This window comes from Rhinatrema bivittatum, unplaced genomic scaffold (assembly GCF_901001135.1).
Source record: "Rhinatrema bivittatum unplaced genomic scaffold, aRhiBiv1.1, whole genome shotgun sequence".
Lineage (NCBI taxonomy): Eukaryota > Metazoa > Chordata > Amphibia > Gymnophiona > Rhinatrematidae > Rhinatrema > Rhinatrema bivittatum.
The window spans coordinates 211,791-238,692 of record NW_021820455.1 but is presented as its reverse complement, the minus strand read 5'-3'; the positions used below and the strand labels follow the sequence as shown (position 1 = coordinate 238,692).

General features: G+C 49.3%; 1 protein-coding gene across 1 annotated transcript in view; it reads left to right on the top strand.

The window, feature by feature from the left end:
• LOC115081636 (E3 ubiquitin-protein ligase TRIM39-like) overlaps positions 1-26,902 on the top strand; it is a 115,480-nt gene that overhangs the window by 68,381 nt on the left and 20,197 nt on the right. The window contains exon 6 of the mRNA XM_029586059.1: positions 229-567. Within this exon, the coding sequence (XP_029441919.1) occupies positions 229-567 (339 nt within the window). The remainder of the gene's footprint in view (positions 1-228; positions 568-26,902) is intronic.

Genomic DNA, 26,902 nt, shown 5'->3' with positions numbered 1-26,902 from the left:
AGCCAACATCCCCGGAGGCGCAGTCTAGTCTGGTGAGTGGGGTGATTAACCGGTGGCCGGTCCCTCCCCCCTGCGGCCCGAGAAGTGAAATTCCTCGGGTGCCGTGTCCTGTCCTGAGCTTCGCTCTTTCAGGTTCCCAGAGCTCCGGAAGGCCGAATTTCGGCAGTACTTACTGTCTTTTGGTAACCTTTGCTGGTTTTCACTGGTTTTTTGTTTGGTTTTTTTTAGAGTCGCCGGGATGCCATAGGGATTTTCGTGTTCCTCATGTGGGGACTCGGGGCTACGTCTTTCGTGTGAAGGAGTGTGTGCACGCTGTCTCCCCAGGGGGGGAAGGCCCATCAGAGGAGGGCTCAGGGGCGATTTTGGCACGAAGGTCCAGCCGGCGATCCCGATCGCAGGCGGCACCGTTCCCGGCTAGCACGGGAACGGCAGCCATTTTGTCCGGCCTATGCTTTCCTGCAGAGGGAGAGGAGTCTCCTCCTTCTCCGCTTTCTCCACCCAGCCTGAGCCCTGTTCGGTCGCATACTCCGAGGCCCTCCTCCCCCAGCGGAGCCCTTAAAGGAACAGGTACCCTTTTCTTCTAAATTTATATTGTTATTGCACAAGGCTTTTTTGGAGGTTGAAGCGCTGCAGCAGGATGCTGAGCCTCCACCCGCAAAGGTGGCTAAACGTACCGCAGCTCAGGATGCCCCTTCGGCCCCTGTGGTGGCTCCGGATCCACGTCCTTCGGGCTTTTCCCGGGACCTGCTCCTCCCAGATACAGACGGGGATATTGATGAGTCCACCCCGGTAGAGGGGGACGATCCCCGTGTTTTCCGCTTATTTAGGCGGGAGGAGCTGGATCCTTTGATTCCTCATGTCCTAGCTGAGCTGGACATTGAGGCCCCGCAGCCCAGTACGGAGCCTGTCAAGGGGAATCCTGTCCTCTTGGGCTTGCGGGCCCCTCTCAAAACCTTTCCTTTTCACCCAATGCTCATGCAGCTTGTGACCCGAGAGAGGGAATCTCCTGAGGTACCCTGCGAGTGGGGAGGGCGATGGAAAAACTCTACCCTTTGCCCGAAGACTCCTTGGATATCCTCAGGATCCCCAACATGAACGCGTCAGTCTCAGCTGTCACTAAGCGGACAACCATTCCGGTGGCCGGGGCTGCTGCTCTTAAAGATTTGCAGGATAGGAGGCTTGAGGTTCTTCTCAAAGGATCTTTGAGGTGTCAGCGCTGTGTGTTCGGGCAGCTGTCTGCAGTAGCCTCATGCAACGGGCAACCCTTGGGTGGGTTCAGCAAATGCTCACCTCCCAGCAGTTGCCTCCAGCTGAGGCTCACCAGGCGAACAGGATGGAGTCCGCGGTGGCTTACACTGCGGATGCCTTATATGATCTGCTAAGGGCTTCTTCGCCCAACATGGCTATGGCAGTTTCAGCTAGGAGGCTCCTCTGGCTTCAAAACTGGTCGGCGGACGTTTCTTCCACGACTCAGTTGGGCAATCTTCCTTTTAAAGGGGAACTGTTGTTTGGTGACGAGCTGGAAGCCCTTATCAAGTCTCTTGGGGAGAACAAGGTGTATAAGTTGCCGGAAGATAAGCCCAGGTCCTCCAGAGCCTTTGGTACGGCGCATTCCCGGTTCCGGAGACAGCGCAGGTTTCGCCAGGCCAGGGCTCCCGCCTTTCCCGCCCACCAACAGATTCAGAGATCTCAGTCTTGGCGCCTACTTCCTTTCGCGGCCGCAGGCCCTTCCGTGACGGGGGTTCTCAAGGAGCCATGGGGGGGGGGGGGAACCATCCCAGTGAAGGTGTGCTGACCCTCTCCCCGGTGCCAGTGGTGGGTGGCAGCCTCTCACTATTTCTCGAGGAGTGGGTCAAGATTACGTCAGACCAGTGGGTCCTCAGTATAATCGAACATGGTTACGAGTTGGATTTTGCCCACCCGTTACGGGATCTGTTTCTGGTGCCCCCCTGCGGGTCTCAAGTAAAGCGAGAGGTGCTAAGTCAAACCCTGGATTGGTTGAAGTCCCTAGGAGCTGTTGTGCCAGTCCCTCCGGAAGAGTGCAGGACCAGCAGGTACTCCATCTATTTTGTGGTCCCAAAGAAGGAGGGATCTTTTCGTCCGATTTTGGACCTAAAAACGGTGAAGCGGGCTCTCCGAGTACCTCGGTTCCTCATGGAGACTCTCTGCTCGGTCATTGCGGCCGTCCACTCAAGAGAATGTTTGGCCTCTTTGGACCTGACGGAGGCGAATCTTCACATAGGGCTCCGCGAGCGTCAGAGATTCCTCCGGTTCATGGTTTTGGGGGAATATTATCAGTTCCAAGCACTCCCATTCGGATTGGCGACAGCTCCGCGAGTCTTCACCAAGGTGATGGTGGTGGTAGCAGCAGCTCTCAGGCAGGAGGGGATCTTAGTTCACCCCTACTTTGACGATTGGCTCATCCGGGTGAAATCGGAAGATCTCTTTTGGACACTCCTAAACCTGACAAGGGCAGGCTTAACCCTTCCTGCCCCTGCCTGCATACTTACCTGGCCCCACTTCTCTTTCTGTGCCCCGGCTGACTCACCCGTAAGTGCTCCATATTTACCACTTCCCACCACCAGCACCACTACTCCCCAATGCCCCTAACCTTGCGCCTGTAGCAAAACTCCTAGGTCCCCTCCGGAGGGTTTTGCAACCCGCCTTTACTCTCCCCAGCCACATATTATCGGCCCTGCCATTCCCCCTGATAGGAAGTACCTCTCCATACGGAGATCCCTCCGCAATCACGCCTGATGAAGAATCAGTCTCGCCCCTTGTGCTCACATCAGGCCGAGCCCGCCCAGGGACGACACTAAACAGAGCATCCACCCAAATATACACAACATCTCGAAGACCTGACAAAGAGACTCCACTGGCAGATCCCAACTCTCCGTTCCCTATTCCCGCCAGGGCCACATGTCTGCCCAACACACTCAGCCCAGGTTCGCTTGAGCTGTATCCCTCTGAAGTGATGAAATCCCCAATGGACAGGTTACTCTGGCCAGCAGATGATGCCACACCAGGATCGCAAGGCAACTCGCCATGGCATTCCCCCATGCAGGATTCACCGGCTTAATTAGCACAGAGACAGGATCACCCCGGGCCGGTTCAATCACAGACAGTGACGCTGACACACCCCCCCCCCCCTCCCATGATCCCCGATATCAGAAAAACAGGCCTTATCCCCCACCCAACTTTGGCTCACCCTAATGCATGCCTCTGAGTCACAGAAAGACCCTTGCAAAGCCTGTCTGACCACCTACTCCAGAACCACAGTCAGACAACCCAACTACCGACACACAGATAGACGAGCCACAAAATAAAAACATTCAGGCAGCTACCTCATGCTGGACTTAGCGAAACTGCCCCTAATGGTTCCCTTTCTGCTCACACCAATTTTCCTGCCTTCCAATCATGACGGGCAGTGCCAATCAGAACTATGCATCATATATGAAATCCCCGTTTCCCAGACTACCTCCACTAACCTCCTCCTTACACTTACCCAACTCCACCCCCTCCTGGCTCATAAAGGGATGTCCATCCCACTACCATGATAATGGCAGCAGGGTGGACATAGCCCGCCAGCCTTAAACTTACATGCTTCCGGCACTAGGACAAACACTGGAAGCAAAGCTTCCCTCAGATTTTGGGAAGTATATTCTGTGGGATGTTTATCCAGCTGAATATTTAGGTCTAGTTATCTCGCTAAATTTAGCCTTTAACCATTAGCAGCCCCGGAAATCCCTTCACTCGCTGTGTGCATCTTTAGAACTCTTTCCCAGAAAAGTCTCCACTCAACACGTGCACCTTTAACACCTCCCCCCCGGGAATGTCTCCAGTCAATGAGTGCATACCTGGGAACTTGACTTCCAGTCACCCTGAGATTACCATGGATTAACAGGGGGTGGGGAACAGGCGAAGGCAACTGCACAATGGGACCGGATGCTCACAAATTTGCTCTCAAACACTCTTACATGTTCACACTTACTTTCACTGCTCATTCTCCCACATGTCCATTTACACCTTTAACTTCTGCCATTCTCCCACCAACACACACGCACACACTTCTCTCCCTCTTCCTTACACACAGGTTATTCACTTTCACACCCATACTCACCAACATACTCTCAGATCTCTTCTATCGAGTTCCTCCTTTTTCAGCCACGCAAGACCAAGGATGTTCCTTTCTTCTTTCCGGGTCCAAGCAGATTGGTTTTGCTGTAGCACCCAGAGAATTCCAAGATTGGTCCGGAGATCCAGTAATTTTTAGATTTCCGGTGCCTCTGGGCCAAATCAGGAGAGTTCCCAGATATGAATGTGTGCACCTTTAACACCTTCCCCTGGGAAATCCTCCATTCAATGTGTGCATCTTTAACACCTTCCCCTGGGAAATCCTCCATTCAATGTGTGCACCTTTAACACCTTCCCCTGGGAAATCCTCCATTCAATGTGTGCACCTTTAACACCTTCCCCTGGGAAATCCTCCATTCAATGTGTGCACCTTTAACACAATCCCCTGGGAAATCCCCCATTCAATGTGTGCATCTTTAACACCTTCCCCTGGGAAATCCTCCATTCAATGTGTGCACCTTTAACACCTTCCCCTGGGAAATCCTCCATTCAATGTGTGCATCTTTAACACCTTCCCCTGGGAAATCCTCCATTCAATGTGTGCACCTTTAACACAATCCCCCGGAAAATCCTCCATTCAATGTGTGCATCTTTAACACCTTCCCCTGGGAAATCCTCCATTCAATGTGTGCACCTTTAACACCTTCCCCTGGGAAATCCTCCATTCAATGTGTGCATCTTTAACACCTTCCCCTGGGAAATCCTCCATTCAATGTGTGCACCTTTAACACAATCCCCCGGGAAATCCTCCATTCAATGTGTGCATCTTTAACACCTTCCCCCGGGAAATCCTCCATTCAATGTGTGCACCTTTAACACCTTCCCCTGGGAAATCCTCCATTCAATGTGTGCGTCTTTAACACCTTCCCCCGGGAAATCCTCCATTCAATGTGTGCACCTTTAACACCTTCCCCTGGGAAATCCTCCATTCAATGTGTGCGTCTTTAACACCTTCCCCTGGGAAATCCTCCATTCAATGTGTGCGTCTTTAACACCTTCCCCTGGGAAATCCTCCATTCAATGTGTGCATCTTTAACACCTTCCCCTGGGAAATCCTCCATTCAATGTGTGCACCTTTAACACAATCCCCTGGGAAATCCTCCATTCAATGTGTGCACCTTTAACACCTTCCCCTGGGAAATCCTCCATTCAATGTGTGCATCTTTAACACCTTCCCCTGGGAAATCCTCCATTCAATGTGTGCATCTTTAACACCTTCCCCTGGGAAATCCTCCATTCAATGTGCGCATCTTTAACACCATCCCCTGGGAAATCCTCCATTCAATGTGTGCATCTTTAACACAATCCCCTGGGAAATCCTCCATTCAATGTGTGCATCTTTAACACAATCCCCTGGGAAATCCTCCATTCAATGTGTGCACCTTTAACACAATCCCCTGGGAAATCCTCCATTCAATGTGTGCACCTTTAACACCTTCCCCTGGGAAATCCTCCATTCAATGTGTGCATCTTTAACACCTTCCCCTGGGAAATCCTCCATTCAATGTGTGCACCTTTAACACCTTCCCCTGGGAAATCCTCCATTCAATGTGTGCACCTTTAACACAATCCCCTGGGAAATCCTCCATTCAATGTGTGCACCTTTAACACCTTCCCCTGGGAAATCCTCCATTCAATGTGTGCATCTTTAACACAATTCCCCTGGGAAATCCTCCATTCAATGTGTGCACCTTTAACACCTTCCCCTGGGAAATCCTCCATTCAATGTGTGCATCTTTAACACCTTCCCCTGGGAAATCCTCCATTCAATGTGTGCACCTTTAACACCTTCCCCTGGGAAATCCTCCATTCAATGTGTGCATCTTTAACACAATCCCCTGGGAAATCCTCCATTCAATGTGTGCATCTTTAACACCTTCCCCTGGGAAATCCTCCATTCAATGTGTGCATCTTTAACACCTTCCCCTGGGAAATCCTCCATTCAATGTGTGCACCTTTAACACCTTCCCCTGGGAAATCCTCCATTCAATGTGTGCATCTTTAACACCTTCCCCTGGGAAATCCTCCATTCAATGTGTGCACCTTTAACACCTTCCCCTGGGAAATCCTCCATTCAATGTGTGCATCTTTAACACCTTCCCCTGGGAAATCCTCCATTCAATGTGTGCATCTTTAACACAATCCCCTGGGAAATCCTCCATTCAATGTGTGCACCTTTAATACCTTCCCCTGGGAAATCCTCCATTCAATGTGTGCACCTTGAACACCTTCCCCTGGGAAATCCTCCATTCAATGTGTGCATCTTTAACACCTTCCCCTGGGAAATCCTCCATTCAATGTGTGCATCTTTAACACCTTCCCCTGGGAAATCCTCCATTCAATGTGTGCATCTTTAACACCTTCCCCTGGGAAATCCTCCATTCAATGTGTGCACCTTTAACACCTTCCCCTGGGAAATCCTCCATTCAATGTGTGCATCTTTAACACCTTCCCCTGGGAAAGCCTCCATTCAATGTGTGCACCTTTAACACCTTCCCCTGGGAAATCCTCCATTCAATGTGTGCACCTTTAACACAATCCCTGGGAAATCCTTCATTCAATGTGTGCACCTTTAACACCTTCCCCTGGGAAATCCTCCATTCAATGTGTGCACCTTTAACACCTTCCCCTGGGAAATCCTCCATTCAATGTGTGCACCTTTAACACCTTCCCCTGGGAAATCCTCCATTCAATGTGTGCATCTTTAACACCTTCCCCTGGGAAATCCTCCATTCAATGTGTGCATCTTTAACACCTTCCCCTGGGAAATCCTCCATTCAATGTGTGCATCTTTAACACCTTCCCCTGGGAAATCCTCCATTCAATGTGTGCACCTTTAACACCTTCCCATGGGAAATCCTCCATTCAATGTGTGCATCTTTAACACCTTCCCCTGGGAAATCCTCCAATGTGTGCATCTTTAACACCTTCCCCTGGGAAATCCTCCATTCAATGTGTGCACCTTTAACACAATCCCCTGGGAAATCCTCCATTCAATGTGTGCACCTTTAACACCTTCCCCTGGGAAAGCCTCCATTCAATGTGTGCACCTTTAACACCTTCCCCTGGGAAATCCTCCATTCAATGTGTGCACCTTTAACACCTTCCCCTGGGAAATCCTCCATTCAATGTGTGCATCTTTAACACAATCCCCTGGGAAATCCTCCATTCAATGTGTGCATCTTTAACACAATCCCCTGGGAAATCCCCCATTCAATGTGTGCATCTTTAACACCTTCCCCTGGGAAATCCTCCATTCAATGTGTGCATCTTTAACACCTTCCCCTGGGAAAGCCTCCATTCAATGTGTGCACCTTTAACACCTTCCCCTGGGAAATCTTCCATTCAATGTGTGCACCTTTAACACCTTCCCCTGGGAAATCCTCCATTCAATGTGTGCATCTTTAACACAATCCCCTGGGAAATCCTCCATTCAATGTGTGCACCTTTAACACCTTCCCCTGGGAAATCCTCCATTCAATGTGTGCATCTTTAACACCTTCCCCTGGGAAATCCTCCATTCAATGTGTGCATCTTTAACACCTTCCCCTGGGAAATCCTCCATTCAATGTGTGCATCTTTAACACCTTCCCCTGGGAAATCCTCCATTCAATGTGTGCACCTTTAACACCTTCCCCTGGGAAATCCTCCATTCAATGTGTGCATCTTTAACACAATCCCCTGGGAAATCCTCCATTCAATGTGTGCACCTTTAACACCTTCCCCTGGGAAAGCCTCCATTCAATGTGTGCATCTTTAACACAATCCCATGGGAAATCCTCCATTCAATGTGTGCATCTTTAACACCTTCCCCCGGGAAATCCTCCATTCAATGTGTGCATCTTTAACACCTTCCCCTGGGAAATCCTCCATTCAATGTGTGCACCTTTAACACCTTCCCCTGGGAAATCTTCCATTCAATGTGTGCACCTTTAACACCTTCCCCTGGGAAATCCTCCATTCAATGTGTGCACCTTTAACACCTTCCCCTGGGAAATCCTCCATTCAATGTGTGCATCTTTAACACCTTCCCCTGGGAAATCCTCCATTCAATGTGTGCACCTTTAACACCTTCCCCTGGGAAATCTTCCATTCAATGTGTGCACCTTTAACACCTTCCCCTGGGAAAGCCTCCATTCAATGTGTGCACCTTTAACACCTTCCCCTGGGAAATCTTCCATTCAATGTGTGCACCTTTAACATCTTCCCCTGGGAAATCCTCCATTCAATGTGTGCACCTTTAACACCTCCCCTGGGAAATCCTCCATTCAATGTGTGCACCTTTAACACCTTCCCCCGGGAAATCCTCCATTCAATGTGTGCATCTTTAACACCTTCCCCTGGGAAATCCTCCATTCAATGTGTGCATCTTTAACACCTTCCCCTGGGAAATCCTCCATTCAATGTGTGCACCTTTAACACCTTCCCCTGGGAAATCCTCTATTCAATGTGTGCACCTTTAACACAATCCCCCGGGAAATCCTCCATTCAATGTGTGCACCTTTAACACAATCCCCTGGGAAATCCTCCATTCAATGTGTGCACCTTTAACACCTTCCCCTGGGAAATCCTCCATTCAATGTGTGCATCTTTAACACAATCCCCTGGGAAATCCTCCATTCAATGTGTGCACCTTTAACACCTTCCCCTGGGAAATCCTCCATTCAATGTGCGCATCTTTAACACCTTCCCCTGGGAAATCCTCCATTCAATGTGTGCACCTTTAACACCTTCCCCTGGGAAATCCTCCATTCAATGTGTGCATCTTTAACACCTTCCCCTGGGAAATCCTCCATTCAATGTGCGCATCTTTAACACAATCCCCTGGGAAATCCTCCATTCAATGTGTGCACCTTTAACACCTTCCCCTGGGAAATCCTCCATTCAATGTGTGCACCTTTAACACCTTCCCCTGGGAAATCCTCCATTCAATGTGTGCACCTTTAACACAATCCCCTGGGAAATCCTCCATTCAATGTGTGCACCTTTAACACCTTCCCCTGGGAAATCCTCCATTCAATGTGTGCACCTTTAACACCTTCCCCTGGGAAATCCTCCATTCAATGTGTGCATCTTTAACACAATCCCCTGGGAAATCCTCCATTCAATGTGTGCACCTTTAACACCTTCCCCTGGGAAATCCTCCATTCAATGTGTGCATCTTTAACACCTTCCCCTGGGAAATCCTCCATTCAATGTGTGCATCTTTAACACAATCCCCTGGGAAATCCTCCATTCAATGTGTGCACCTTTAACACAATCCCCGGGAAATCCTCCATTCAATGTGTGCACCTTTAACACAATCCCCTGGGAAATCCTCCATTCAATGTGTGCATCTTTAACACCTTCCCCTGGGAAATCCTCCATTCAATGTGTGCACCTTTAACACAATCCCCTGGGAAATCCTCCATTCAATGTGTGCATCTTTAACACCTTCCCCTGGGAAATCCCCCATTCAATGTGTGCGTCTTTAACACCTTCCCCTGGGAAATCCTCCATTCAATGTGTGCACCTTTAACACCTTCCCCTGGGAAATCCTCCATTCAATGTGTGCATCTTTAACACCTTCCCCTGGGAAATCCTCCATTCAATGTGTGCATCTTTAACACAATCCCCTGGGAAATCCTCCATTGAATGTGTGCACCTTTAACACAATCCCCTGGGAAATCCTCCATTCAATGTGTGCACCTTTAACACATTCCCCTGGGAAATCCTCCATTCAATGTGTGCACCTTTAACACAATCCCCTGGGAAATCCTCCATTCAATGTGTGCACCTTTAACACAATCCCCTGGGAAATTCTCCATTCAGTGTGTGCATCTTTAACACAATCCCCTGGGAAATCCTCCATTCAATGTGTGCATCTTTAACACAATCCCCTGGGAAATCCTCCATTCAATGTGTGCACCTTTAACACCTTCCCCTGGGAAATCCTCCATTCAATGTGTGCACCTTTAACACCTTCCCCTGGGAAATCCTCCATTCAATGTGTGCATCTTTAACACCTTCCCCTGGGAAATCCTCCATTCAATGTGTGCACCTTTAACACCTTCCCCTGGGAAATCCTCCATTCAATGTGTGCACCTTTAACACCTCCCCTGGGAAATCCTCCATTCAATGTGTGCACCTTTAACACCTTCCCCTGGGAAATCCTCCATTCAATGTGTGCACCTTTAACACCTTCCCCTGGGAAATCCTCTATTCAATGTGTGCATCTTTTTTTTTTTCTTTTTTTTTTTAATTCTTTATTTATATCTTTGAATAACAGAGTAAAAAGATACATATATATAATTCTCAATCAATCTTGAGAATTTTTTATGGACAACTGGTAAATATAATTAAATCTATTACACTTGCAAATCATAAGTTATTATCACCTAGTTTCCATTTACTAAACCATATGGGGAGCATACAAGCAAGATAAGAAATAAACCATAACTTATAATCTATATAGCTACAGAAGATACAGGACTATTTCAATATAACCCAATCTTTTATTCCTGGGAGGGAATTTCTCCTGCATCTCTATGGGTCCTAAATTCTTTCAGAAACTTCTCTAAATGTTCCGGTTCATAATATCTGTATTTTTCTCCTTTTACCCTCATGATACATTTGCATGGGAACCTTATTATAATTTGAATCCCAAATGTTCGGGCCTGGTTTGCCAAAGTAATAAATCTCTTTCTCCTTAACTGGGTTTCTTTGGAGACATCTGGATATAACCAGATTTTTTGTCCCAAGTAGAAGGAGGATCGATTTATCATATAAAGTTTCATAATCTTGTCTCTGTCCGAAGAGAGAGTAAATTTTATCATAAGAGTTCCTCTACTTTCTATTTGGGCACTGAAAGATGTTTCTAGTAGATCAGTAACGTTCAGAGTCTCCTGACTTTCCTGATCAGTTTTTACACCTGGCTTATCTGCTCCTAGAAAAAAGGCATTGGCTATTACTGGCTGTTTATCGGAAGGCAGATGCAAGATATCAACAAAATAATTTTTCAACTGTTCCCTAGGTGTAAATTTATTTCACCTAGGGAAGTTTACTGCTCTAAGATTCAAATATCTTGCTGAATTTTCCAAATTTTCCACTTTTCTAGAAAGTAGCTCTTCTCCCTTTATTATACTGCATTGTACATTTTTAATGACATTTATATCTTGTTCAACTTTTTTCAGTGTTATCCCATTACTAGATACAAGAGGATTTATATTTAACAACACTAATTGCATTTCCTTAATGCTATTATTCAAATTTACGATATTCTTTTGTAAAGATATCATAGAACATCATAAAGTCTCCATAGATATTTGTTTAGGACTCTCAGCAGTATCATTAAGGGCTGTAGGAGAAGCAGTTGCTCCTAAAAGTTCCTGATTGGACTCAGTATCCACTAGTAACACAGTGTCCGAACCTCCAGGTTTCAGGGATCTTTCCCCCAACCCTTCGGTCCCTATTCCATCCTTCTGCCTTTCAAGATGGATATTAGGGTCTTTCCTCCTTAGTTCTTCTAAGTCTAACCTCTGTGCTTCAGAGACCTCCTCAAACGTGCTCATTTCAGGTAACGCTGTCCGTTCTTCAAATGAGCCTGATTCTCTGGAGCATGAGAGGTTTTTTGGAGGAGAGGGAGTATTGGGAGCTCCGGGACTTAGACTGACATCTCCTTTTAGTATAGGAGCTTGCTCTTCCCCCATTACTGCTATAGGACACTCCGGAGTTACTTTGCCTGTAGGTGGGTAAAACCCTGTTAGTTTGCTTTGTATGGGAGAGGGTTTGGCCGGGGTTGAGGCATCTGGCCTTACCTTCCCTTTTCGCTTGGTGTGGGGCATCATAAAAGTCAAGAAAAGCTATACACACACAGGGTTACTCACACTTCTGTAGATCGCGATTTCAATTGGAGATTTCGCTAGTTCGATTTAGCGATGAAGAGAGTTTTGCCGCCTTACGGAGCGCGCGGCTTAGGCTGCGCGCCGGCGGCGGCGGTGCGCCGCTAGCTGCTAGTTATATAGCAGCTGGGACTTCCGGCTACGTCACCGGGGTCGCCTCCGCACACGTTGGGTCTCCGGAGCCTGTAGATCTTCCGGGGGTAAGATTTTGTAGCGTCCTCGCCTCCGCAGCAGCCCTGGGGCTCTCTCCTCTCCAACAGCTCCCAAGGGTCCTCCTTACCAGCTGCTAGTTATATAGCAGCTGGGACTTCCGGCTACGTCACCGGGGTCGCCTCCGCACACGTTGGGTCTCCGGAGCCTGTAGATCTTCCGGGGGTAAGATTTTGTAACGTCCTCGCCTCCGCAGCAGCCCTGGGGCTCTCTCCTCTCCAACAGCTCCCCTCAATGTGTGCATCTTTAACACCTTCCCCCCGGAAAATCCTCCATTCAATGTGTGCACCTTTAACACAATCCCCTGGGAAATCCTCCATTCAATGTGTGCATCTTTAACACAATCCCCTGGGAAATCCTCCATTCAATGTGTGCATCTTTAACACCTTTCCCTGGGAAATCCTCCATTCAATGTGTGCACCTTTAACACCTTCCCCAGGGAAAGCCTCTATTCAATGTGTGCACCTTTACACACAATCCCCTGGGAAATCCCCAATCACCTTTCCCCTGGAAAATCATCCAATCTTTATACACCTCTCCCCGGGATAATTCCACTCAATGGAGTCAATACAATAAAGTGCATCCAGCCTAGCGCTTGGGTCTACGCGTATTTTGAATGCGCTAGATTAGCATCCAATGCTATAAGGAGATTAGTTTGTCCAAAACAAATGCGCAGCCGAAAGCGCTCATCTCATATATAATCCATGTAAATGAGATTGTTAGCCATTACCCACACCTCACGATGCAGAAAATCGCAAGGCACCCAATGCACATTTGACTGTGACAGATTCATCTCCAGCCCCAGAGGTGGTGTTAAGTCAATCCACAAGTCAAGGGCTCATAAGAAATGAAAAAATGTGGTCCTCTGTGGTTCCTCCTACTTAATATCATTGTGAAACTTAAATATATTGCTTGCGGTGTTGAAAAATAAATGTATATTGGTTCCATTTAGAAAAACAGTTCTGCACACACAATAGCAAGGGGCGTTTAGCTATGGGTGTCCATCACCCTCAGCAGAATTGGCCAGAAGTGGAATAAAAGTGAACGCTCGTATTGAGAGCTTATTGCAATTGTGGGCACCCAATAACTTCAGCGCTAGAGACAATTTTCCCTTAGCGCATCCTTTTTTACACGGCCCCTCATTTAAATATTGCATCAAGTGCCCAGGGGAGGTGGCTTTGTGCACATTAGTAAAACGGGAACTCAATATGAGTGCCCTTCTTAACGTCCATCGTACTGCATCAACCCCAATGTGTGCAACCCTAACACCTCCCCCCCAAAAACACCTACACTCAGTGGGTGCAACTTTAATACTCCCCCCAAGAACACCTACACTCAGTGTGTGCAATGTTAATACCTCCCCCCAAGAACACCTACACTCAGTGTGTGCAACTTTAACACCTCCCCCCAAGAACACCTACACTCAGTGTGTGCAATGTTAATACCTCCCCCCAAGAACACCTACACTCAGTGTGTGCAACTTTAACATCTCCCCCCCAAGAACACCTACACTCAGTGTGTGCAACTTTAACAACTCCCCCCAAGAACACCTACACTCAGTGTGTGCAACTTTAATACCTCCCCCCAAGAACACCTACACTCAGTGTGTGCAACTTTAATACCTCCCCCCAAGAACACCTACACTCAGTGTGTGCAATGTTAATACCTCCCCCCAAGAACACCTATACTCAGTGTGTGCAATGTTAATACCTCCCCCCAAGAACACCTACACTCAGTGTGTGCAACTTTAATACCTCCCCCCAAGAACACCTACACTCAGTGTGTGCAATCTTAATACCTCCCCCCAAGAACACCTACACTCAGTGTGTGCAACTTTAATACCTCCCCCCAAGAACACCTACACTCAGTGTGTGCAACTTTAACAACTCCCCCCAAGAACACCTACACTCAGTGTGTGCAATGTTAATACCTCCCCCCAAGAACACCTACACTCAGTGTCTGCAACTTTAACATCTCCCCCCCAAGAACACCTACACTCAGTGTGTGCAACTTTAACAACTCCCCCCAAGAACACCTACACTCAGTGTGTGCAACTTTAATACCTCCCCCCCAAGAACACCTACACTCAGTGTGTGCAACTTTAACACCTCCCCCCCAAGAACACCTACACTCAGTGTGTGCAACTTTAATACCTCCCCCCAAGAACACCTACACTCAGTGTGTGCAACTTTAACACCTCCCCCCCAAGAACACCTACACTCAGTGTGTGCAACTTTAATACCTCCCCCCCAAGAACACCTACACTCAGTGTGTGCAACTTTAATACCTCCCCCCAAGAACACCTACACTCAATGTGTGCAACTTTAACTCCTCCCTCCAAGAACAGCTACACTCAGTGTGTGCAACTTTAACACCTCCCCCCCAAGAACACCTACACTCAGTGTGTGCAACTTTAACACCTCCCCCCCAAGAACACCTACACTCAGTGTGTGCAACTTTAATACCTCCCCCCCAAGAACACCCACACTCAGTGTGTGCAACTTTAACTCCTCCCTCCCAAGAACACCTACACTCAGTGTGTGCAACTTTAACACCTCCCCCCCAAGAACACCTACACTCAGTGGGGCGGATTTGAAGAGCCCTGCTCGCCTAAATCCGCCCAAATCCGGGCGGATTTAGGCGAGCAGGGCCCTGCGCGCCGGTGAGCCTATTTTACATAGGCCCACCGGCGCGCGCAGAGCCCTGGGACTCGCGTAAGTCCCGGGGTTTTCTGAGGGGGGCGTGTCGGGGGCGGGCCCGAACCGCGCGGCGTTTTTGGGGCGTGTCGGGAGCGTAAATCCCCCGACAAAGGTAAGGATGGGGTTTAGACAGGGCCGGGCGGGTGGGTTAGGTAGGGGAAGGGAGGGGAAGGTGAGGGGAGGGCAAAAGAAAGTTTCCTCCGAGGCCGCTCCGATTTCGGAGCGGCCTCGGAGGGAACGGGGGTAGGCTGCGCGGCTCGGCGCGCACCGGCTATACAGAATCCATAGCCTTGCGCGCGCCGATCCCGGATTTTAGTGGATACGCGCGGCTCCGCGCGTATCTACTAAAATCCAGCGTACTTTTGCTTACGCCTGATGCGCCAGCAAAAGTACGCCTATTCGCGCGGTCTGAAAATCTACCCCAGTGTGTGCAACTTTAATACCTCCACCCAAGAACACCTACACTCAGTGTGTGCAACGTTAACACCTCCCCCCAAGAACACCTACACTCAGTGTGTGCAACTTTAACTCCTCCCTCCCAAGAACACCTACACTCAGTGGGGTAGATTTTCAAACACGGCGCGTTCGTGTACTTTTGCTGGCGCATCAGGCGCAAGCAAAAGTACACGGGATTTTAGTAGATACGCGTGGAGCCGCGCGTATCCGCTAAAATCCGGGATCGGCGCGCGCAAGGCTATGGATTCTGTATAGCCGGCGCGCGCCGAGCCGCGCAGCCTACCCCCGTTCCCTCCGAGGCCGTTCCGAAATCGGAGCGGCCTCGGAGGGAACTTTCTTTTGCCCTCCCCTCACCTTCCCCTCCCTTCCCCTACCTAACCCACCCGCCCGGCCCTGTCTAAACCCCATCCTTACCTTTGTCGGGGGATTTACGCCTCCCAGAGGGAGGCGTAAATCCCCACGCGCCAGCGGGCCGCTAGCGCACCAGGACGCGACCTGGGGGCTGGTCCGGAGGGCGCGGCCACGCCCCCGGGCCGTAACCACGCCCCCGGACCCGCCCCTGAAACGCTCCCGACACGCCCCTGAAACGCCGCGCCGACCGGGCCCACCCCCCGACACGCCCCCTCAGAAAACCCCGGGACTTACGCGAGTCCCGGGGCTCTGCGCGTGCCGGTAGGCCTATGTAAAATAGGCTCACCGGCGAGCAGGGCTCTTAAAATCCGCCCCAGTGTGTGCAACTTTAACACTTCCCCCCTCCCCCAAGAACACCTACACTCAGTGTGTGCAACTTTAACATCTCCTCCCTGGAAACCTCTCCTCTCAGTGTTTGTACCTTCATTGTTTACCCCTGGAAATCACTTTCATAATTTCCCTGTAAGGTCTATTCAGTTTTATTCTCAGCATCAGCCTTAGAAAAGGAGACAATATAAAATCAGTACAGAGACAACTTTCTGGCACAGAAATCAGTAAAATCTCAAAGAGGGAGCACTGACAATTCAGAATTATTTGTCAAATAGCAATAAGAAGACAACGTCAGTAGGGTCGACTCAGATCCAACATCAGGAACTATTTCTTCATGGAGAGGGTGGTGGATGTCTGGAATGCCCTTCCAGAAGAGGTGGTGAAGGCAAAAACAGTAAACAAGTTTAAAAAGGCATAAGGGAAACACTGTGGATCCCTAAAGGCTAGAGAGGAAAATTGGTTCTTACCTGCTAATTTTCATTCCTGTAGTATCACGGATCAGTCCAGACAGTGGGTTGAGCCCCCTGTCCAGCAGATAGAGTCAGAAAAACTGAAAGGGTATCCTATAGGAGGACAGTGCTCACCCTGCGCCCCTCAGTATAAACGTTATCAAAAGCAGATTAACATAACCGGAAATTGAATCCGAATAAGATCAAGCAATTTTGGAACAGTGCAAGAAAACAGCTCTTATCTATGTGGTAGATACGTCCAGTGCCTTATACATTTGTTATATAAAAGTTCTGCAAGGAAGAAGGCATTCTCCATATCTGTAAAGGAAAATAGTACGAGCGGACTGAAAAAAGTAGAATGGGAGGGAGTCTGGACTGATCCGTGGTACTACAGGAATGAAAATTAGCAGGTAAGAACCAATTTTCCTTTCCCTGTACGTACCTGGATCAGTCCAGACATTGGGATGTACCAAAGCTTCCCTAACTAATGTGGGATTGAGACAGTCCCGCTCGAAACACCTGTCTGCCGAAGGAACCAAACACTGGTGCCTGAACATCGAGGCGATAATGACGAGCAAAGGTATGCAGAGATTTCCAAGTAGCTGCTCTGCATATTTCTTGTGGAGAGACCGACTGACTCTCCGCCCAAGAGGTAGCCTGTGTACGCAAAGAGTGGGCCTTTAGACCCTCTGGAACTGGCCGGCCCCAGCAGAGATAAGCAGACGCGATCGCTTCCTTTAGCCAGCAAGCTATAGTATCTTTAGAGGTCTTCTGCCCCTTATGAGGCCCACTCCATAAAACAAAGATGATCGGATACTCTGAGTCACTGGTAACCTGTAAGTACTGCAGAAGAACTCTTAACATCCAAACGTCATAGGTCACCACCAGACGTGTTAGCAATATCCTCCGGAGAAAAAGCAGGAAGCTCCACTGACTGATTTACATGAAAAGAGGAGACTACTTTTGGCAGAAAAGAGGGAACCGTGTTCAGAGAACCACAGGAAGGGCCCCCTACAGGATAAAGCTTGCAGCTCGGAAACCCTCTGTTGTGTCTGTCGCTGTCCGACATCTCTGCTCCGCCCACCTTATTTATTTATTTATTTTATTTATACAAATTTTCTATACCGTTGTAGAGAGAACTATGTCTCTATCTACCTTGTTGGCGACTCCCTTCGGGGTTGATGGAAGGCTAGCTGCTGTGGCGTCTCCACGCCGTCCTCGTCTGGTATTCCCGGACCGGCTCGACGCTGCAAGCCGCCAGGTTGACCAGATGCCTAAGGGCGCGCACGGCCCGACTGATGTACCGATGTTGGCACGAACCTCGGGGCAATCCCCTAAGATGACGTCATCAGGTCCAGATATTAAGGTCTCTGCTTTCGCTAACAAGACGAGTTAGCAAGGGGTTCGCTTCCTCCAGATCTGCGGATGGGATTCGCTCTCCGCAACCCTATCTACTCTGCCTCCTCGGACTTCTCTAGAGGTACCCACTCCTCGGGGGCCTCGCTCTCTCTTTGTCTTTTCAGGTCGCAGTCCGGAACCGGTACTCGCTCCTCGAGGGCCCATGTCCCGGACCTGCTCCCGAATACCACTTCTGCTAAGAAGTCTTCGCTGCTTACAACATTAGTGAGTGTTCCATCTATCTCTCAGAGCCTTCCCTGGGACTAGGTACTCGCTCCTCAAGAGCTTACTGCATTCCAACTCCTGGGTTGTCTTAAGAGACTTCGGTGTGAGTATTACCAACAAGGACTTGTTACAGAATTCAGCATCTCCTACCTGCTCACTTTCTTAGTTTCTCTACAGCTCAGGTCTTGAATCGCTGTCCCAATACCTGAGGGACTACAGCCCAGCCGGGCGCTTCCAGCTCGCTACTGCCACCTTTGGTGGTTTAATGTACTGCTTATTAAGAAGGCTTTGTTGCTTAACATCAGTGAGTCATAATCTCTCTGTCAGAGCTTCCCTGGAACAGGTACTCGCTCCTCGAGGGCCTAATGCATACCAACTCCCGGGCTGTCTCAAGAGACTATTGTGTGAGGTTATCATCAAGGTCTTGTTCCTGAACGCTGCATGCTTTGCCTACTCACTCTCTTAGTTTCTCTACAGCTCAGCCACACTGGGATCGCTGTTCCAGTGCCTGAGGGACTGCAGCCCAGCTGGGCATTTCCAGCTCACTACTGCCACTTCTGGTGGTTAATATATTGTCTAATAAAAGAACTAGTGTTTCTGTCTACTACACCAAGCCTGACCAGTGGTCCCTCTCAGGATTTCCCCCAAGGGTGTGGCCACCTGCCACTGGTCCAAGGATCCACCCACTCCTATTCTAAATATCACAGATTGTTAACTCCTAGCAGGAGCCACAACAAATTGCTACTCCTAGTACCAGGAAATACAACACCCTCCTTGCCGAGCAAATAGCCACTAAAAACAGTTTTTAAGAGTCATATCTTTGAGCGTGGCCCGCTGGAGGGTTTCAAAGGGCACCTCGCAAAGTACACAAAGAACCAGGTTAAGGCTCCAGGATGGGCAAGTAGCCCGGCCAGGCGGATTCAAATGCTTAGCACCCTTAAGAAAACGTACGACATCCAGATGGTCCGCTACTGCTTATCCGTCCAGCCTCCCCAAGAGGGAACCGAGAGCCGAAACCTGAACACACAAAGAATTGAAAGACAAACCTTTAGAGAGGCCATTCTAGAGGAAAGAGAGAACCAGGGACACAGAGGCTTCGCGCGCTGAAACTCCAGTCTGCGCACACATATTGTCAAACATTCTCCAAACCTGAACATAAGCCAGAGATGGAGAAGTCTTACGGGCCTGCAACAGCTCAAAAGCCAGGCCGCTAGACAAAAGCGATCCGTCTGAAAAATACGGGACCTTGACGTAGAAGGTTGGGGAAGTGAGCGAGATTCACGAGATCCACGAACCACATTCTCCGGGGCCACTCTGGCACGATAAGGATGACCAGCCCCTTGTGAAGGTCTATCGTTCTGAGTACCTTTCTCATCAGAGGCCAAGGTGGGAATATGTAGAGGAGGACGTCGCTAGGCCAGGGCAGGACAAGAGTATCCACGCCCTCTGAGTATGCTCCTTTCCGCGACTGAAGAACCTGGGAGCCTTTGCGTTCTTCAAAAGTGGCCATCAAGTCCAAGTGGGGAGCCCCCCACTTGCGCACGAATAGATCCATGGCCTCTTCTGACAACTCCCACTCCCCGGGATCGAGATGCTGATGACTGAACATTCTCCTTCCCTTCAATGAGGGAGGCCACCAGGCGGTCCAAATGGCGCTCTGCCCATGCAAACAGTTTGCTGGCTTCTAAGGCCACCAGGCGACTCCTGGTGCCCCCCTGGTGATTGATGTAAGGTACCGTGGTGGCAATGTCCGAGAGAACTCTCACTGCTTTGCGACGGATCAACTTGAGTGCCTGTCGGACCGCCCGGGCCTCCAGGCTGTTGATGTGCCTCTTGGATTGGATCGTGGAACAACGTCCCTGAGTCGATTGAGACTGACACAGTGCTCCCCAGCCGGAGAGGCTGGCATTCGTCATCACAGCAATCCACTGGGGAGTCTCCAGGGGCAAACCCTTTGACAGGTGATCGAGTGAGAGCCACCACTATATGCTGGCAATGGTAGATTCGGGAAGTGGTAGGACCACCTGAAAATTCTCCGAGAATGGCTTCCAACGGGCTAGCAAAGCTTTCTGTAACGGACGCATATGCGCAAACGCCCAGGGAACCAGATCGATGGTGGAAGCCATAGAGCCCAGTACTTGAAGGTAGTCCCAGGCTGTGGGCAATGAGAGAGATACGAGATGCTGTACCTACTTCATGAGCTTGAGCACCCGGGCCTCGGGCAGGGAGACCTTGGACCCGCGAGTGTCGAAACTAGCTCCCAGAAATTCCAGAGCTTGAGAGGATATGAGGTTGTTCTTGGAGTAGTTGACTACCCACCCGAGGGAGGTGAGCACTGACACAATTGACTGCCGTCGCACAGAGCTTCTCAAACTTTATTTATTTGGAGTTTTTATATACCGACAACCGTTTGCACATCGTATCAGTTTACAGTTAACTTAGAACAGATAGGCATAGGCCTTTACATGGAACGGGATACTTCACCCGGATGAGCCATTCGTCCAGGTAGGGATGGACTAGGACTCCCTCTCGCCAGAGAAAGGCCACCACCACCACCATTACCTTGGTGAACGTGCGAGGAGCAGTGGCCAGCCTGAACGGGAGAGCCTGAAACTGGAAGTGCCGGCCCAGTATGTCGAAGCGAAAAAACCTCTGGTGCTCCTTGCGAATTGGGATGTGAAGGTAAGCCTCCGTGAGGTCGAGCGAGGCCAGGAACTCGCCGGAGCGAACCGCCGCTATGACCGCCCTCAGGGTCTCCATCCAAAAATGGGGAAACTTGAGCGCCTGGTTGACTCTCTTGAGGTCCAGGATCGGTCGGAAGGAGCCATCCTTCTTGGGAATGAAGAAGTAGATGGAATACTGGCCGGATCCCTGTTCATTTGGTGGAACAGGAACTATGGCCCCAAGCTCCAGGGGCCTGTCGAGAGGTTGACACACTGCCGGCCGTTTTCGACTGCCACATGGGGAGACTAGATGGCGGTTCAGAAGGTCCCGAGCAAATTCTAACGTGTAACCTCTTTCAATCACTACGGATCAGTGGGTCCTGGGACCCACTGATCCGTACTGATTTTGGCCCATTCCCCAAGAAAAAGGGACAGACATCCACCTAAGGCATGAGTGGAGGAATGGGTCATCCGCATCTCATTGCAAGGACTTCGTGGCGGATCCTTGGGGGTTGCCATATCTGGTGGAGGTATTCCGTTGAAAGGACCCCCACAGTTTGTTGTACCTGCACTGACCCCTGAATTAAGAGCATGAAGGAAAAAAGAATTTGGACTGTTTAGAGCGGTCCTCAGGCAGCTTATGAACCTTGTTGTCACCCAAGGGTTTAATAAGCTGTTCCAGGTCCTCCCCAAAAAGCAACTTGCCCTTAAAGGGGAGGGTGCCCAACTGCGACTTGGAAAAGGAGTCCGCCGCCAAGTTTCACGGCCAGAGGAGTCCCCTGACGGAGATCATAGCCCTGGCCTGCACCTGGAGGAGATCATAAAGGGTATCAGCTCCATACGCAATTGCACCTTCGAGCCGCTCTGCTTGTTCGGCCTCTGCAGACGGGAGGTCCTGGGTGCTGAGTGGTTGTTGAACCCACCTGAGGCTTGCCCGCTGCATGAGACTGCTGCAAACCGTCGCTCGGACTCCTAAGGCCAGCACCTCAAAAGATCCTCTTGAGATGTAGCTCCAACTTGCGATCTTGAAGATCTTTTAAGGTCGTCGCCCCCACCACCGGGATGGTGGTGCTTCGATGCCCGCTGTCAAACCCATCAACCTTGGGGACCTTAAGCATGTCCAGAGCCTGATCCGGTAGAGGATATAGCTTATCCATCGCCCTGCCCACTCGGAGGCCAGACTCGGGGGATTCCCATTCCCGGAGCAGGAGCTACATAAGCATAAGATGAAAAAGGAAAGTACGAGGCAGAGCCCTCAGGCCTGCTAGGCCTGGATCCATGGTGTGGGAAGTGGAGGCACTGGCGGGTTCTTACGAGGGAACCTCAATCCAGAACAAAGGGAATAAGTGGATCAAGCTCCTCACATTTAAATAATCTCAGGACCCGTGGGTCATCTCCCTCCACGGGCGGATTCATAAGCGACAGATCCGGGTCCTCATCCAGATCTGGCAGCAGAGCGGACTGAGGAGAGTCAGGTGGGTCCGGCCCGCCGGGTCCGGTTCTGACCCTAGTAGCGCCCTGCGAGTCTGAAGCGCCAGAGCCCTGGCCACCAACCAATCGAGGGATTTTCACCGGGGGAGGGGGGAACCCGGAGCGGGATCCCCCTGTTCCTCCAAGCTTGCTAAAAAAGACCTGTGTAACAGGAGCACGAACTCCGTGGAAAAACAGTGGTGTGCTTTGCCAGGCAACTGAGGGGCAAGGGCCCCTTGGGGAGGATTAGAATCTGCACCAGGGGAGTCCATAGGGCTTAAGGCAGGCGGCGACTGAGAAAAATCTGGCTCCCCTCCCCCCTGAGGCTCTGAGTCTGCTGCGAGGTCTGGGCACAAAATGTCCGCCGTTCCCACGATTTTCTGCGAGGACGATGGCCCGGCCTCATGCTTCCCGACCCGACCTCAGGTCGTCGATTTAACAGGTGCCAAAGAGGGTCCTTCCCCTCCGGGCAAGCAGACCGAGCAAAGCCCGTCGCGGGAGAGCCACAAAGCAGGCTCCCCACAGGCAATACAAAAAGCTGATCTCGGCATCTGGTAAAGTTTGCCGCAAGGAACTCAGCTGTGCCTGTCTGCTCTGAAGTGCGGGAGCCGCTTCTTTCCCTACTGGTCAGCACACAGCCGTGAAGAAGCCTTTTTCTTCTTTTTATTTTATTTTGAGAGGATTCTGTTAAATAGGTTTTGCCACAGCAGAGGAATTAAATCTTTCCCGTCGATAGCAGGGCTGAATTAGCCATGCTGTCATGGGATCTGTCAATCAGGCCCGGGAGGCGGAGCTTGTCAAAGCAGAGAACAGAGCTTTGCTCTCTGCGGCTGCGCGTGTGTTCCCGCGCAGGAAAGTAACGGAATCTCCTCAGTGTTAAAAAATAGAATTAAAATGTCAAAACTGAGGTTTAAACCCTGTCCTTGTGGTAAAGTAACGTCGGTCATGGACGGACACGACCGATGTTACAAATGTCTCGGACCACATCACAATCGAGAGGATTGTGAATTTTGCCTTCAGGAACTTTTTGCCTCAAGAGATCCGTCGGAGGCTCATTCATCAAGGAAGAGAACTTTGTCGCTGGATCCTAAATCCTCCACTCTGGGAAGTAAGGGAAACATAAAAAAACGAAGGGCAATGGATTCTCAGAAATCCTCAGAGCCTGTAGAGCCGCAGCATACCTTATCGACTAGCACTTCCGGCACGCATGGCGCAGAAGAAACCACCGTGCGGAACAGATACGCGCATGGCGCCGGGAAAATCTGCGCGTACGGTGCCGACTGCAGAAAAACCTATGCGCACGGCGCCGAATACATCGGCGCCGATAACCCTTGCGCATTCAGTATCAAGAAGATATGCGCATACAACTACAACCGCGCACAGATCTACTTCCGCGCACAAATCTACAAGCGCGCATAAGTCTACAGTCGCGCATACGCGCCTACCTGCGCATAACTCTACATCTGCGCGTAAACATGTATCCGCACATAAATCCAAATCAGCGCATAGATCAAAATCTGAGCGCATAAACCATAATTATTCACCGCAAAAATTAAAGACACAGTTGAAGCGACAACGTTACCCTTCACACAGCTCTTCTTCGGAGGCTGATGCCACAGGCACTGATTCATCGTCTGACGACTATCATAAGCACTCAGGTCACTCCCACCTTAACAGATTGGCAAAGAGGAGTGCTACATGGGAGATAAGTCCTTCGACTTCTAAATCTTCTCGTAGAGTGCCATCTAGTACCTACTCAAATAGAGAGGTGGTACAAACTCTTTCCTCTAATACTTCTTCAGATTCGGAAGATTTAAGATGTATTTCAGTCAATAAAAAACAAAAGGACAGGAAAGTTCCTACTACTTCACCTCAAAATAACTCTATGGACCTTAAAGCAGGTACCTCACAACAACAAGACAATCGTATGATAATGCCCTCTCATACAAGAGAAGCATTTCATCAATTGTCTCAGTCTTTAGCAGGTTTTTATGAAACGCTGCAATCATCATTTAAAATGACTAATATTGCTGATGACAATTCTATGGAACATAAAGCACAATCTAATCAAGAGCAGTCGGCAGAACCACCGATATCTCCCATGGTAAACCGACCAGCCTCGCCAACTCATATACATGATACATCTTTTGATTCTCCTTCAATAAAAACATCCCCATCATCATCTGTGGGATGTCTGTCGGATTCGCAGGATCAAATACAGGAGCCGTATTCCCCTCCTGAAGACCTTACATACCCAAAATTCCTAGAAAAAATGGGTACCATACTACAGCTAGAGGTCCAAAAAGAAACAGACCCTAGAGCAGAAACCCTTGGTCTAAAGATTTTTGATACTCAAGTGGAACCAACATCTCTTCCACCACAAGACATCCTGCATTCAGTCTTACAAAAATCCTGGGAGGCGCCTTATACAATTGCAGCTGTTTCCAGGAAAACAGACATAACATTTCGAATGAAGAAAGCATCACTATACACTCTACCACAATTACCTCATGCTTCAAATGTAGTAGAGTCGGCGATGCAAAGGTTCAAGAAAACAAAGTCACATACCACTTTCCCACCAGGGAAAGACAACAAATATCTAGATGAGGTTGGCAGGAAAATATACCATAACTCGATGTTAACTACACGAATTATGCAACATCAATTCTACATGGTACAATACCTATATGAGTGCATACAAGCCATGAAAGGTATGCTTTCCTCCACTGCTGATCAGATACCTCCGCCTCTTCATGACATGGAGGAGTGTTCTCGACACCTTTTGCGGTCAATCTATGAAGCACATGAAACATCATCCAGGGCATCAGCAACAGCCATTGCAGCCCGCAGACTAGCATGGTTACATTCCAGTTCAATACGTGAAGACTTGCACGAGAAACTTACAAACCTCCCATGTACAGGAGATAACCTGTTTGGAGAAAGGTTCCAAGACGCAGTCAGTAAATTAAAAGAAGAAGCTCTAGCAGTACAATCATTAACATCACATCCTAGTTATTCGACTACACGTCGTTATATGGGATTTACTCGTAGGCAAACATATGCCAGAAGACCTTATAGATCTTATCAATCTTTTCGAACCCAACCATACCCTACTTACCAACGTCCTGCTCCGCAGAACAATACCTCAAACCAACGTAGGGGTAAACCAGGTAACCAGAGGCAGCAGGCACAGCAGCCGGCTACTGCAGCAAAACCGACTTCATCTTTTTAGTTACTCAGCCGCCACCACAACATCAAGCTCCACCAGGCAGAATTCGTTCTTGCCTGAAAGCCTGGGAAAGAATAACATCAGATCAATGGGTTTTGGAGATAGTACGTCAAGGTTACCAACTCCAATTTCTCACAAAACCCATATTGCCTCATCTTTCCACACTCAAGACTCACAATTCTCATCCACAACTGGGGGAGGAAATTGCTTTACTTCGCAAACAACAAGCAATTCGACAAATCCACCCACACTCCAATTTAGCAGCATTTTATTCCCCGTACTTCCTCATACCCAAGAAGTCGGGTGGACTTCGCCCCATACTAGACCTAAGGGAATTGAACAAATTTCTCACCAAGGAGAAATTCAAAATGGTGTCATTGAAGTCAATTCTTCCTCTCATTCAGACCAACGATTGGATGTGCTCCATCGATCTGAAGGATGCTTACATGCACATTCCAATCCATCCATCCTCGTGGCGTTACCTATGCTTTCGCTACAGACATCAACACTACCAGTACACAGTTCTTCCCTTTGGCCTTTCGGCTGCACCCAGAGTATTCAACAAATGCATGATAGTGGTGGTGGCTCATCTCAGGAAACAAGGTATAACCATTTTTCCATATCTGGACGATTGGCTCATAATCACCTCAACTCCAAACGTCTTACTGGATCACCTCCATCGGGTGATACACTGTTTGCAAGAACTAGGGTTGGTGATCAATTTTCAGAAATCACACCTACAACCAACACAACAGTTGCAGTTCATAGACGCATGCCTGGATATTACGTGCAACAGAGCATACCTCCCAGTCAACAGAATATCACATTTCCGTCAACTTCTACACACCTTGAAACATACTCAGAGGCCGTCAGCAAGACAAGTCTTGGTAATTCTGGGCCACATGGCAGCGGCGAACTTCACGGTTCCCAACACCAGGTTACACATGAGACGCCTACAATGGGGTCTAAAGCGCCAATGGAAACAGCATTCACAACCATTGATGCAGAAGGTTTCGCTGACTGCAGAAATGAAAAAAGATATAGCATGGTGGCTCCTAGATTCCACCCTGTCCAAAGGAGCGTTGTTCAGCCCCCCTCCTCACAATGCAGTCCTAACCACAGATGCGTCTTGCAAGGGATGGGGAGCACACCTCGAGATTTTCGAAACCCAAGGGTTATGGACACTCTCAGAACAGAATCTACAAATAAATCTATTGGAACTCAGAGCGATTCGCAATGCATTGCGAGTCTTCCAAGACCACCTGAAAGGACGCAGGGTCATGATCTACACAGACAACCAAGTAGCGATGTTTTACATCAACAAACAAGGAGGGTCCAGTTCATGGTC